At 37.8% G+C, this 14,831-nt stretch overlaps 1 protein-coding gene across 1 annotated transcript in view; it reads right to left on the bottom strand.

The window, feature by feature from the left end:
- The window catches only part of CR1L (complement C3b/C4b receptor 1 like), a 99,773-nt gene that overhangs the window by 1,574 nt on the left and 83,368 nt on the right, over positions 1–14,831 (bottom strand). The window contains exons 12-15 of the mRNA XM_029231225.1: positions 13,789–13,974; positions 11,927–11,950; positions 10,820–10,895; positions 704–808 (exon numbers count right to left, since the gene is read on the bottom strand). Coding sequence (XP_029087058.1) covers positions 704–808; positions 10,820–10,895; positions 11,927–11,950; positions 13,789–13,974 — 391 coding nt within the window. The remainder of the gene's footprint in view (positions 1–703; positions 809–10,819; positions 10,896–11,926; positions 11,951–13,788; positions 13,975–14,831) is intronic.

Raw genomic sequence — 14,831 nt, 5'->3', positions numbered from 1 at the left:
CATCAGCTCACCTGTCACTCGCAGTTATTACTGCCACTGGATCCCTCATCATTGTTCTCCTTCCACCTCACAAGACTTCCCAACATCATGTGTTACCTGCATCACTGAATATTCTCATGTCCTTTAACATGGTGCTGTGACACTGGAGATGGCTATATTGCCCTCTCTGCCCCTGCACCTGGTCTGGGTGCACAGGTCGTAATTTTTTACAGACTCTAACTCACTCCTTGTCAACCATATGTTGCCACAAATGATTAACCTTACTCCTGTGAAATACTGTGGCCAAAATTCCAATTTTAAAAGGGAAATTTGAGACTATTTCATTAAGGAATTCCTACCTGTTTTTAAAAAGGCGATCAACGGTCAATGTGCACAGATTGAGATGCACCTTGAGCAAATGCTTGGGTTCCAAAAGAAAAAGAAAAGCTTACTATTCTCAAAGGTTCATAGCATAAATGCACAAAAATGTAGGAAAGCTTTGAAAAGAAACTGCCTGTGCAGAGCACTGACAGTCATCACCCCAAAATCACTGGAAATAACAATCCAAGAAAAAAACCACAAAGGCGTTTCCAGCTCCTGAAGTACATTCCATCTCCTTTGGTATCAGTGATCCAACTAATGCCATAGCAGATTCAAATCCTACTTTCATTTTCAACATTTGAGTTGTTGAAAGCGTTTTGCGTTCAGTTTATGTATTAGGTACCTGATATCTTCCTGATTTGTTTGCAGAGAATGAGGATGGACACCACTGCCTTCTTTGGGATGCAGATGGATAACTGCTTCTTTCAAGTTTTCATCTGTATTGTTGCTAATTGACAATGGAGAAAAATAGGAAAAATATTTTAAATATGTAACTTTCAGTGTTGAAAGAAGTTAGTAGCTTTCATTTTGAAATTTAGGCCATACTTTACTTCAAGTTTCTCAAATCTTTGAAGATATCTGAAAAGAAAAACCAAATCCCACATTTCAAGTCTAAGTAAAAACTTGCATTAGGAAATAATAATAAAACCATCCTATACATTGTGTCAGAAGATTCTAACTTGCTTAGAGACAAGTGTCCATACTTAAAATAACATTTCACTATTTCCAGTGTAATTTTGATTAGTAAATATTGTTCACCACAATACTGTGACATTTAGTTAGGCTTCACAATGTGAATGGCTTTGCACTGCAATTTTACACAAGGCTTCTTTCTTTCCATGTAGTGAAGATGTAAAGTTTTGTTTTCTGTACCATTAATACCCACAGTTAGGAGAGCAGCAGTAGTTTTCATGAAGGTATATGAGAACTGACAGTATACAGAAGTACTTAATTACTTTTAAATGTCAATAATAACAATCATGTGTAAATAACAATAAATAGAGTTAACTTTTCTGACATTCACCATATGTGAGAACCTGTGTTAAGTGAGGTAGAAATTCTTATTTTCCCTATTTTACAGGGAAGGAAAGTAGAGTTTAGACAGGATATGTATCTTGTTGAGGGTCTCATAGTAGTAAGTGAGTGTGAACACAGGTCTTACCGATTGCAAAGCCCAGGGTCTTACCGGGTATGCTCCTCTGCCTTTGTGGGTCATTTAATCAGCACTTCACTTTACATAAATGAAATGATGAATCATACGATACCAGTACCTTTAGACTTCAAGTCTAGGTTGGTATTAGGGATTTAAGAATGGAAGCACAAAGAGTTCACTCACTCCACCACTTCCCAGTACTTCCTCATTATTCCTCTTTACACTCTCATGGAGGTTAGATGGTGGCACCACTTGAGACAAAGAGGAGACTGTGAGTCAGGAGCAAAGTGTCCACAGGATGAGGAAGGGCAACTTGAGATTCATGCATGAGGAAGCGTAGAGGGCTGGACAGCCACGTTGGATGGGTGTCCAAGGAGCAGTGACTAGGTGGTTAGGTGAGTAATGGCCTGAAAGTGGTCTTGGATGATGAGTGGTACACGGGGCGTGAGAGGATACAACCTTAGTGAGTATGTGTTCAAAGAATGGCTGTGCAGGTAGTTGATGGTGGCTAATGTGAATACAGGGTAATGCAGCGAGCCTTTACAGAGAGTGGCCTTAATAATTTTGAACTCTATGCATAATACTAATGAAGACTTCAGGCTTTATCTAAATGTGGACAAGGGGCTGTTTTGTATAGAAATTGGAGCGAATCAGAGGCAAAAACAACAGGTAAGGATTATTGGGCTCTGAATGGAGGAATCTATTATTTCTCAGTAATCAGTGCATGACTTATCTTGCTTAACATTTGTCACAAATTATTGAGGTAGTAAATACATAGTAAAATACCAAGTGTGCAGGTAAGACCTTTTTTAAAAAAAAAACTAGTGAAATGTCAAGCCATTGAGGTTATATCACAGAAAAAAACCTTGCATGAACAAATAGGAAAATTGTCACTAAACCTTAATAAGACAGAGGCCCTTACAGAAATATGATAATTCTCTTGTAGGCTAATAACTCAAAATAGAGTGAAAAATGAGAGTTTGCCTACCATTCTCTAGAAAGATACTGACTCATTATACCAGAGTAGCTAAGACAAATCCAATAAAATAGAGGGACAAAAAAAGGATTATTGAAAGAAAGAGGAAATATTTCAACCCTGTACTATACACAGTTCTAGATACTGAAATTCAGTGATACAAAATCAGATTCAGAAATGGGCAAAGAAAATTATCAACAGAATGTATGAAAGGGTTCATGATTTTGCTTCAGATAACTCAGACTAGAGCCTTAACTCTTAACAACTTCCCACTGATATGATTTTAAGTAAGTCACTGAATTTCTCTGCATCTCAGAGGCTTCTCTGCTTTGGGATAATACTATTATTGGGTCTACCTACTTCACAGAGTTGTTTTGAGGGCCAAAGAAGACCACAAATGGTAAAGCATTTTGTAAACAATGTTTTAGATATTGCTATTCTTACTACTAGTCTTGACTACTGTAAAAGTGGAGATCAAAAGTCATTAAATAAAAATTATTTTGAGTCCCTGGTAGGTAGGTGGTCCCTGTTCACAAGTAGCTCATTGTCTGTGGAGGGGCATAGTGAGGAGTGTAGTGGAGACCAAGAAGACAAGAGAGAATTTAAAGAGTGTGAGAAAGGACAATTCAGGGAGAGGCAGGAAATGGCTAGATTGTTTGCAAGAAGTTCTGCTGTGATACTTTGTTTTTTTTAAAGTTTATATTGGCATCCTCTGTGCATATCAAAACTACAATTTCTGTAAAGCTTCTTTAGGAGACTGTATTTGCTTAGAACGTTTGCTATAGAAAACTGCTCATTTAAAGTTCAAACTGTTTCTCCTGGATTTAGTTTGCTCATATCTCATTGACTTTGACCACACTGATTTTGTTATAATTAAATCAACTAGTACACAAGCTGTGTATGTTCTATTCCCAGTCAAAAACATTTCTTGGGCTTCCCTGATGGCGCAGTGGCTGAGAGTCCGCCTGCCGATGCAGGGGACACAGGTTCGTGCTCCGGTCCGGGAAGATCCCACATGCCGCAGAGCGGCTGGGCCCGTGAGCCATGGCTGCTGAGCCGGTGTGTCCAGAGCCTATGCTCCACAACAGGAGAGGCCACAACAGTGAGAGGCCCGCGTACCGAAAAAAAAAAAAAAATTTCTTTATTTAGATCTGAATCCTTGCAAGGTTTTGGCAAGTTTAAAAAATAAATGGAGTTTATAAAAGATTATTATTAGTTTTTTAAAATTTTTATTTATTTACTTATACAACAGGTTCTTACTACTCATCAATTTTATACACATCAGTGTATACATGTCAATCCCAATCTCCCAGTTCATCACACCAACCCCTGCCCACCTCCACCGCTTTCCCCCCTTGGTGTCTGTACGTTTTTTCTCTACTTATGAGTCTCAATTTCTGCTCTGCAAACTGGTTCATCTTTACCACTTTCTAGGTTCCACATATATGCATTAATATACGTTATTGGTTTTTCTCTTTCTGACTTACTTCACTCTGTATGACAGTCTCTAGATGCATCCACATCTCCACAAATGACCCAATTTCGTTCCTTTTTATGGCTGAGTAATATTCCATAGTATATATGTACCACATCTTCTTTATCCATTCGTCTGTCAGTGGGCATTTAGGTTGCTTCCATGACCTGGCTATTGTAAATAGTGCTGCAATGAACATTGGGGTGCATGTGTCTTTTTGAATTATGGTTTTTTCTGGGTATATGCCCAGTAGTGGGATTGCTGGATCATATGGTAATTCAATTTTTAGCTTTTTAAGGAACTTCCATACTGTTCTCCATAGTGGCTGTATCAATTTACACTCCCGCCAACAGTGCAAGAGGGTTCCCTTTTCTCCACACCTTCTCCAGCATTTATTATTTGTAGATTTTCTGATGATACCCATTCTAACCAGTGTGAGGTGATACCTCTTTGTACTTTTGCTTTGCATTTCTCTAACAATTAGTGATGTTGAGCAGCTTTTCATGTGCCTCTAGGCCATCTGTATGTCTTCTTTGGAGAAATGTCTATTTAGGTCTTCTGCCCATTTTTGCATGGGGTTGTTTGTTTCTTTAATATTGAGCTGCATGAGCTGTTTATATATTTTGGAGATTAATTCTTTGTCCGTTGATTCATTTGCAAATATTTTCTCCCATTCTGAGGGTTGTCTTTTTGTCTTGTTTATGGTTTCCTTTGCTGTGCAAAAGCTTTGAAGTTTCATTAGGTCTCATTTGTTTATTTTTGTTTTTATTTCCATGACCCTAGGAGATAGATCAAAAAATTTGTTCCTGTGATTTATGTCAAAGAGTGTTCTTCCTATGCTTTCCTCTAAGAGTTTTATAGTGCCCGGTCTTACATTTAGGTCTCTAATCCATTTTGAGTTTATCTTTGTGTACAGTGTTAGGAAGTGTTCTAATTTCATTCTTTTACATGTAGCTGTCCAGTTTTCCCAGCACTACTTATTGAAGACACTGTCTTTTCTCCATTGTATATCCTTGCTTCCTTTGTCATAGGTTAGTTGACCATAGGTGTGTGGGTTTATCTCTGGGCTTTCTATCCTGTTCCATTGATCTATATTTCCGTTTTTGTGCCAGTACCATATTGTCTTGATTACTGTAGCTTTGTAGTATAGTCTGAAGTCAGGGAGTCTGATTCCTCCTGCTCTGCTTTTTTCCCTCAAGACTACTTTGGCTATTCGGGGTCTTTGTGTCTCCATACAAATTTTAAGATTTTTTGTTCCAGTTCTGTAAAAAATGCCATTGGTAATTTGATAGGGATTGCACTGAATCTGTAGATTGCTTTGGGTAGTAGAGTCACTTTCACAATGTTGATTCTTCCAATCCAAGAACATGGTATATCTCTCCAACTGTTGGTATCATCTTTAATTTATTTCATCAATGTCTTGTAGTTTTCTGCATACAGGTATTTTGTCTCCCTATGTAGGTTTATTCCTAGGTATTTTATTCTTTTTGTTGCAATGGTAAATGGGAGTGTTTCCTTAATTTCTGTTTCAGATTTTTCATCATTAGTGTATAGGAATGCAAGAGAGTTCTGTGCATTAATTTTGTATCCTGCAACTTTACCACATTCATTGATTAGCTCTAGTAGTTTTCTGGTGGCATCTTTAGGGTACTCTACATATAGTATCATGTCATCTGCAAACAGTGACAGTTTTACTTCTTCTTTTCCATTTTGTATTCCTTTTATTTCTTTTTTTTCTCTGATTGCTGTGTCTAGGACTTCCAAAACTATGTTGAGTAATAGTGGTGCAAGTGGACATCCTTATCTTGTTCCTGATCTTAGAGGAAATGCTTCCAGTTTTTCACCATTGAGGATGATGTTGGCTGTGGGTTTGTCATATATGGCCTTTATTATGTTGAGGTAGGTTCCCTCTGTGCTTACTTTCTGGAGGGTTTTTATCATAAATAGGTGTTGAATTTTGTCAAAACCTTTTTCTGCATCTATTGAGATGATCATATGGTTTTTATTCTTCAATTTGTTAATATGGTGTATCACATTGATTGATTTCCGTATATTGAAGAATCCTTGCATCCCTGGGATAACTGCCACTTGATCACGGTGTATGATTCTTTTAATGTGTCGTTGGATTCTGTTTGCTAGTATTTTGTTGTGGATTTTTGCATCTATATTCATCAGTGATATTGGTCTGTAATTTTCTTTGTTTTGTAGTATCTTTGTCTGGTTTTGGTATCAGGGTGATGGTGACCTCGTAGAATTAGTTTGGGAGTGTTCCTTCCTCTGTAATTTTTTGGAAGAGTTTGAGAGGATGGGTGTTAGCTCTTCTCTAAATATTTGATAGAATCCACCTGTGAAGCCATCTGGTCCTGTACTTTTGTTTGTTGGAAGATATTTAATCCCAGTTTCAATTTCATTACTTTTGATTAGTGTGTTCATATTTAATATTTCTTCCTGGTTCAGTCTTGGAAGGTTATACCTTTCTGAGAATTTGTCCATTTCTTCCAGGTTGTCCATTTTATTGGCATAGGGTTGCTTGTAGTAGTCTCTTAGGATACTTTGTATTTCTGCAGTGTCTGTTGTAACTTCTCCTTTTTCATTTCTAATTTTATTGATTTGAGTCCTCTCCCTCTTTTTCTTCAGAAGTCTGACTAATGGTTTATCAATTTTGTTTATCTTCTCAAAGAACAATCTTTTATTTTTATTGGTCTTTGCTATTGTTTTCTTTGTTTCTATTTCATTTATTTCTGCTCTGATCTTGATGATTTCTGTCCTTCTGCTAACATTGGGTTTTGTTTGTTCTTTCTCTACTTTCTTTAGGTTTAACGTTAGATTGTTTATTTGAGATTTTTCTTGTTTCTTGAGGTAGACTTGTAAAGGTATAAAATTCCCTCTTAGAACTGCTTTTGCTGCATCCCATAGGTTTTGGATTGTCATGTTTTCATTGTCATTTGTCTCTAGGTAATTTTTGATTTCCTCTTTGATTTCTTCAGTGATCTCTTGGTTATTTAGTAACGTATTGTTTAGCCTCCATGTATTTGTGTTTTTTATGTTTTTTTCCCTGTAATTGATTTCTAATGTCATAGCATTGTGGTCAGAAAAGATGCTTGACATGATTTCAATTTTCTTAAATTTACTGAAGCTTGATTTATGACCCAAGATGTGATCTATCCTGGAGAATGTTCCATGCGCACTCGCGAAGAAAGTATAATCTGCTGTTTTTGGATGGAATGTCCTATAAATATCAATTAAATCTACCTGGTCTATTGTGTCATTTAAAGCTTCTGTTTCCTTATTAATTTTCTGTTTGGATGATCTGTCCATTGGTGTTAGTGAGGTGTTAAAGTCCCTCACTATTATTGTGTTACTGTCGATTTCCTCTTTTATAGCTGTTAGCTGTTGCCTTATGTATTGAGGTGCTCCTATGTTGGGTGCATATATATTTATAATTGTTATATCTTCTTCTTGGATTGATCCCTTGAATATTACATAGTGTCCTTCCTTGTCTCTTATAACATTCTGTATTTTAAAGTCTATTTTATCTGATATGAGTATTGCTACTCCAGCTTTCTTTTGATTCCCATTTACATGGAATATCTTTTTCCATCCCCTCACTTTCAGTTTGTATGTGTCCCTAGGCCTGAAGTGGGTCTCTTGCAGACAGCATATATATGGGTCTTGTTTTTGTATCCATTCAGCAAGCCTGTGTCTTTTGGTTGGAGCATTTAATCCATTCATGTTTAAGGTAATTATCGATACGTATGTTCCTATTTCCATTTTCTTTATTGTGTTGGGTTTGTTTTTGTAGGTCCTTTTCTTCTCTTGTGTTTCCCACTTAGATAAGTTCCTTTAGCATTTGTTGTAGAGCTGGTTTGGTAGTGCTGAATTCTTTTAGCTTTTGCTTGTCTGTAAAGGTTTTGATTTCTCCATGGAATCTGAATGAGATCATTGCTGGGTAGAGTATCTTGGTTGTAGGTCCTTCCCTTTCATCACTTTAAGTATATCATGCCACTCCCTTCTGGCTTGTAGAGTGTCTGCTGAGAAATCAGCTGTTAACCTTATGGGAGTTCCCTTGTATGTTATTTGTCGTTTTTCCCTTGCTGCTTTCAATAATTTTTCTTTGTGTTTAATTCTTGCCAATTTGATTACTATGTGTCTCGGTGTGTTTCTCCTTGGGTTTATCCTGTATTGGACTCTCTGCACTTCCTGGACTTGGGTGGCTATTTCCCTTCCCATGTTAGGGAAGTTTTCCACTATAATCTCTTCAAATATTTTCTCGGGTCCTTTCTCTCTCTCTTCCCCTTCTGAGACCCCTATAATGCAAATGTTCTTGCGTTTAATGTTGTCCCAGAGGTCTCTTCAGCTGTCTTCATTTCTTTTCATTCTTTTTTCTTTATTCTGTTCCTCAGCAGTGAATTCCACCATTCTGTCTTCAAGCTCACTTATCCATTCTTCTGCCTCAGTTATTCTGCTATTGATTCCTTCTAGTGTATTTTTCATTTCAGTTATTGTATTGTTCATCTCTGTTTGCTTGTTCTCTAATTCTTCTAGATCTTTGTTCAACATTTCTTGCATCTTCTCGATCTTTGCCTCCATTCTTTTTCTGAGGTCCTGGATCATCTTCACTATCATTATTCTGAATTCTTTTTCTGGAAGATTGCCTCTCTCCATTTCATTTAGTTGTTTTTCTGGGGTTTTATCTTGTTCTTCATCTGGTACATAGCCCTCTGCCTTTTCATCTTGTCTATCTTTCTGTGAATGTGGTTTTTGTTCCACATGCTGCAGGATTGTAGTTCTTCTTGCTTCTGCTGTCTGCCGTCTGGTGGATGAGGCTATCTAAGAGGCTTGTGCATGTTTCCTGATGGGAGGGACTGGTGGTGGGTAGAGCTGGCTGTTGCTCTGGTGGGCAGAGCTCAGTAAAACTTTAATCTGCTTGTCTGCTGATGGGTGGGGCTGGGTTCCCTCCCTGTTGTTTTTTTGGCCTAAGGCAACCCAACACTGGAGCCTAGCCGGGCTCTTTGGTGGAGCTAATGGTGGATTCTGGGAGGGCTCACACCAAGGAGTACTTCTCAGAACTTCTGCTGCCAGTGTCTTTGTCCTCACGGTGAGGCACAGCCACCCCCCACCTCTGCAGAAGCCCCTCCAACACTAGCAGGTATGTCTGGTTCAGTCTCCTATGGGGTCACTGCTCCTTCTTCTGGGTCCCAATGTAGACACTACTTTGTGTGTGCCGTCCAAGAGTGGAGTCTCTGTTTCCCCCTGTCCTGTCAAAATGCTGCAATCAAATCCCGCTAGCCTTCAAAGTGTGATTATCTAGGAATTCCTCCTGCCATTGCCGGACCCCCAGGTTCAGAAGCCTGACGTGGGGCTCAGAATCTTCACTCCAATGGCTAGACTTCTGTGGTATAAGTGTTCTCCAGTTGTGAGTCACCCACCCAGTGTGACTGGGTGGGATTTGATTTTATTGTGGTTGCGCCCCTCCTACAGTCTCATTGTTGCTTCTCCTTTGTCTTTGCATGTGGAGTATCTTTTTTGGTGAGTTCCAGTGTCTTCCTGTTGATGATTGTTCAGCAGTTAGTTTTGATTCCGGTGTTCTCGAAAGAGGGAGTGAGAGCAGTCGTTCTACTCCGCCATCTTGAACCAATCTCAAAGATTATTATTTTTTAAAAATACCCATGCAAAACCTTAATTCTTCCACACTGACAGCCTGGGTATGTGTGCCAGTGGGACACACTTTCTAACTTCTAGTGCCCTGATAGGGTCAGTGTATAAAGGTTGGAGTCTGAAATGTTTTAGCAGAACAAGGATACCAACATTCTCATCAACACCCTTGTAAAACTTCCTTCTATTTTCTCTTTTGCAAAATTTGAGTCCTTCATAAATTCTATGCTTTTAAAAAAAGTGTTCTTCTTATCATATATATTTCTTTAAAGAAAGTAACAGACACAAAATGGAACCATTTGATCCCAAGACTTAATTGCAGTTTTGACCTGCAGAAATTAATCTTAATCAACCATTCTGAAATTTTCTGGTCAGCATGAATAAGGTAATCTGTTATGTAGGTCCTCTTCACCTCCCAGAGGAAGAAGAGGCAATCAATTTCATAAATCCTTGCTGTCTAACACCTCTGCCCTGCCTTCAAAGAAGATGTCCTGATTTAAAAATAATCCTTGTTTCCCCGAATAGCTCCTTTGCCCCACCCTTCTTCCTATGAAAACCTTCCATTTGTACAACTCCTCTGTGCATCCTTCTAGTTGCTAAATGGGATGCTGCCCAATCCATGAATCTTTTAATGAAGCCAATTAGATCTTCAAATTTACCCAGCTGAATTTTGTTGTTTTTAATAGTGTAAATCCTTCTTTATGCCTAATATGTGTCATCAGCCTTCTTTATAAGAATTATCACCTCTGTTTATGTAGTACTTCTTTTTTGAGGTTTTCTTTGTAAAAAATTAATCCCCTAAAACCTCAAATAAATAGAGTTGAGGGACCAGAAAGGGGAGTTCTCCTGCCCTAGGAAGACAACAGAGACCAGCAGGAACAAGAAAGACTCCTTTTCTTTCCTGGAAAGGGCTCAGCCAATGAAAACCCATGGACTCTTTGTTTACTACAGCCCTCCCAACTTCCTTTTCCTCCCAAGAAAAGCATTCTCCTTCCCTTGGCATGCAGGGACTTGCATATGACTCACCATGGTTGTAGACTTCAAATTGCTATTCTCTGCAGATCCCAAATAAACCCATTTTTGCTGGAGAAATAACTGGCAGCCTATCTGTTTTAGGTCAACATCTTTTACATCTCTTTGGCTTCCAAGAAGCAGCAAATAGAGTTATAAACATATTCTAGGAGAATATGGCTGTACTTACCCTTTTTTGCGCTTTAGAATTATCAAACAGGAAACAATGACGGGTAAAATCAAGAGGATCATACCAAAGAACATGCCTAGGCAGTAAAACATGGTAATTAAATGCATGGAAAATATAACCTGTAGGTTTCAAACTGTGTCTTAATGAGTTTTTAAAAAGTAAGTATAGGGCTTCCCTGGTGGCGCAGTGGTTGAGAGTCTGCCTGCCGATGCAGGGGACACGGGTTCGTGCCCTGGTCCAGGAAGATCCCACATGCCGTGGAACGGCTAGGCCCGTGAGCCATGGCTGCTGAGCCTGCGCGTCCGGAGCCTGTGCTCCACAACGGGAGAGGCCACAACAGTGAGAGGCCCGCGTACCGCAAAAAAAAAAACACCCAAAAAAAACAATAAAAAGTAAGTATAAATTCTGTTTTTAAAAAACACCCCCCACAGGCTTATCTTTAAGATTTCCCCTCTGCTCCAGGTTTAATCTAGCATATTAGTCTTATTACCCCAGGGTTATAAATGAGCAATGAGAGAGCAGTTTATGACCTTTGTCCAACAGCAGCGTTTCAATAAGTGGGTGAGAACAAACACTGGAGCTCCTCTGCTCAGCTCACCATGACCCTGCATGTCTCTTGTGTGAGGCGCAAGGCACGAGCTACTCTATGCAGCGGACTCTACTTTGTAGAGTCTACTTTCTACTTTGTGGTAGAAACTCTACCACAAAACTATTCCTCTCACATAGGCAGATCACAGAAATGGGCTTAGAAAATTGGTCTTTGTGGCTTTCAATTTATGCAAATGGGCATGACTACCATCCTGAAGACTATTCCCAGGTTATAAACTAAAGAGCAAGTTGCCTTCTCCAGACACATTAAAATAGGAAGAATGGTTCTTTTTTTTATAATGGTTCAAAGATAGTAAGGGAACTTTGATAAAGGACACCCACTCTATATGCATATAAGGATACCAGTTTTGCTACACTATGGCCTGAATTCATTATTCTTTTCTTTCTAATTAAAATTGCAGTCTAGGATATTTTGATCTCTCTTTTTACATTTCACTTATTATCAGTGGATACCTACTGTTAAGGATGTTTCCTCGGCAAACCCTTCATAAAACTTACCAGCTATGAGCTCATCACTCGTGCCTAAAAGGAAGCAAAAGCCACAAAAAACATCAGTCTGGCACACAATATGATCAAACAGGAGCTCTCAGCAGTTATAATTCATCCTGATTTTTTTCTGTACAGATTCTTAATTTTTTTCTAATATAAAAAGCCATTGGTTTTACTCACACAAACTCATATTATTTTGTGTACTCAGCAAAGTCTGTCTTTTTCTTTTAAAATCACTATTTTGTCATAAAACTAGTATAATTAGAGCAGAAAGTTTATAAAACAGAACAAAAGAAAAATATCATCCATAATCCTACTATCCTGAAATATTTTAGTACATTCCCTTCTAGTACATTTTCTCATGCATCTAAGTTTTTACATAGTTATAGAATATCTAATCTTTGAACAGTTGAATTAAGTGCTCAACATATGTTAACTTTTACAACCTTTATTATTACCACAACCAACACTACTGCTACGTGTATTACATTATTAACACTTCATTATATTTAACATATTTCTCATCTGTCTACTGCTTTCTTATTTACTTTTAAAAGTTCTAAGTCAAATTTGTTGACCTTTTATAATTTTCTCTATATACCAAAATTTTCCAAAAGTTGTTTTTCTTTTTCTAGCTGTTTTATCTTCTTTTTTTTCCTTTTCTACTTTAGCTTTCCTATGTTGACTTTTAAAACTTTTAACTATTTATTACATCTGGTATTTATTGTAAGATATAAAGAAAGGTTCCAAATTTTTTCAGTGCTACGTATACTATTTGATCATCTTTTTCTTCCCCTTGGATTGATGATGTCTCCGTTACTAGATTGTTTTCTGTAAGATACTTTAATTTCTATTTATACTAGCTCTATTTTATTAATATCTACTTTATTCCATTTTTAATAAAGATAAGTCTATTTTCGGTGATATAAAATGATTTATGTATTGTGACTTTCTATTTTAATAACTGGCAGGTCAGTCCCCCCACATTATGTGAATTTTCTGTCTCTCACAGCCACATCGTTAGAATACTCAAAAGACATTCAGATAGGCAGTGATCTTTTTGCCAAAGAAATGAATATAATTTGATATTAAGGGAGTATCAAGTTTATAATTTAGAAATATTATTTGCGAGTGAGCTTTGTTAATGTATTTAAGGCATTAACTGTAAAAAAATTGTATCTTGAACAATCTTGGTATTCAACCACATATTTTAAGTAAGAGTGATAAGAATGGGGGAGAAGAGAAGGCTAAGACTAATTTAGATTAAGGAAGGTTATTCATTATTCATTTTGCTCATCTGTTACTTGATGTGTACAAGTTTAAGGTTTAGGATTTTCTACTTTACATCACCCTCTAGTTGCCAGCAGAAGGCTACCCTTCTACAGATCTCAATGACACATGATTCCTAAATCACTGTATCCAATGTACCAGGTTAAAATCCTGTAGTCTACACCAGTGTGGGAGACCAGGCAGCTAGTCTCTGCAAGTTGGAAGGTGATCCCCGACTCATGCTGAAAACATTCTTGAAGGCCTGCTCTACCACTAATCTGCTCTACCACTAATCTGCTACCCATAGGATGTAATCAAATTATTACTGTGCAATGTATGCAGCAACAGAGTGATAATGGGCAAAAAAGGTTCAGAGGAGTCCCTGAGGAGAGATGGATGGGTTAAGAAGTGTGAGGAGCAAGGCTTGCCTTATTCTCATTGCTAAGGGCGTTTGGGGAAGAATTAGGGACTCTTACTGCACTCCTTAGCTCTTAGCTAATGCACACCATATGGCACACCACCACATTCAGTGTCAGTACAGATGAATGAATGAACAGTAACCAGGGCTGGGAAGGACCTACATTCCTTGCACTTGCACTTACGAGAGGTACATATGGCCAGAGGAGGGTCCCACAGGTCATCTTCCTGGCACTGACTCCAGGGACTGCCTTCCAGAGTATACCCATCTTCACACTCCAAAGTTACATTATCTCCAGAGTGATATACTTTTCTTAGTTTCAGTTCCTTCTTGATTCCATTCATAATCTGTGGGAGGCTACATTTTACTTCTGAAATTAGAAAAAGGAAAAAAGAAATTGATATTTTATTGTTAGTTGAAACTTTGCTTTTAGCACAGATGAGTAATGTCTTCCATCAAAAATTATTGATACCTCTCCTACAACATCTTATTATTTAAAATTCTCTGACTTCCCTTTTTATGTAAAGCAAGGGAATATAAATATATTGCTTATAATTATTTTAAATTATCATACCTTAAATTATTGTTAACTCTTCAACAGGAAAGTTATGGAAAGGTTAGGAATTAGGATAACCATGTTCCAGCCTTGGAACCACTTGGGCCACACCATAAGAAAACAGGAATATCATTTTAACTCTGTTTAGGTATACAACGGGTATTTTGTCTCTTGAATAAATGCATATTTCTGGCTCATTTCTATACATAGAACAAAGAAATTAATAAATTATGATTCTGAATTTAAAGTATTAATTTTCTTCTTAATTTTATCTCATTTACCTTGTAAAAATTAATAAATAGAAACCTTAAATTAAATAATTAAATAGAGTCTGGAGACCAGAAGGGGGAGCTTTCACACACTGTGATGACAGCAGAGCTCAACAGCAAGAAGAAAGACTCCTCTTCTTTCCTAGCAGCAAATCAGCAAGGAAAAGCCATGGACTCTTTGTTTGCTAGAGCCCTTACAACTTCCTTTTCCCTTCTGTTAAAAGAGTTCTCCTTCCTTTGCTATGCGGGGACTTGCATGTGGCTCACCATGGCTGCAGACCCCAAACCACAATTCTCTGCTGATCCCAAGCAAGACCATTTTTGCTAGAGAAATAACTGGCAGTCTATTTGTTTTCGGCGAACAAGCCCATCCTCTGTTTTGCTTTCTTTCTCTGCCTTGCC

This window comes from Monodon monoceros, unplaced genomic scaffold (assembly GCF_005190385.1).
Source record: "Monodon monoceros isolate NGI ecotype Baffin Bay Population unplaced genomic scaffold, NGI_Narwhal_1 Super_Scaffold_18, whole genome shotgun sequence".
Taxonomy (NCBI): domain Eukaryota; kingdom Metazoa; phylum Chordata; class Mammalia; order Artiodactyla; family Monodontidae; genus Monodon; species Monodon monoceros.
The sequence above is the reverse complement of the archived record's forward strand: the minus strand, read 5'-3'. Positions and strand labels throughout refer to the sequence as shown.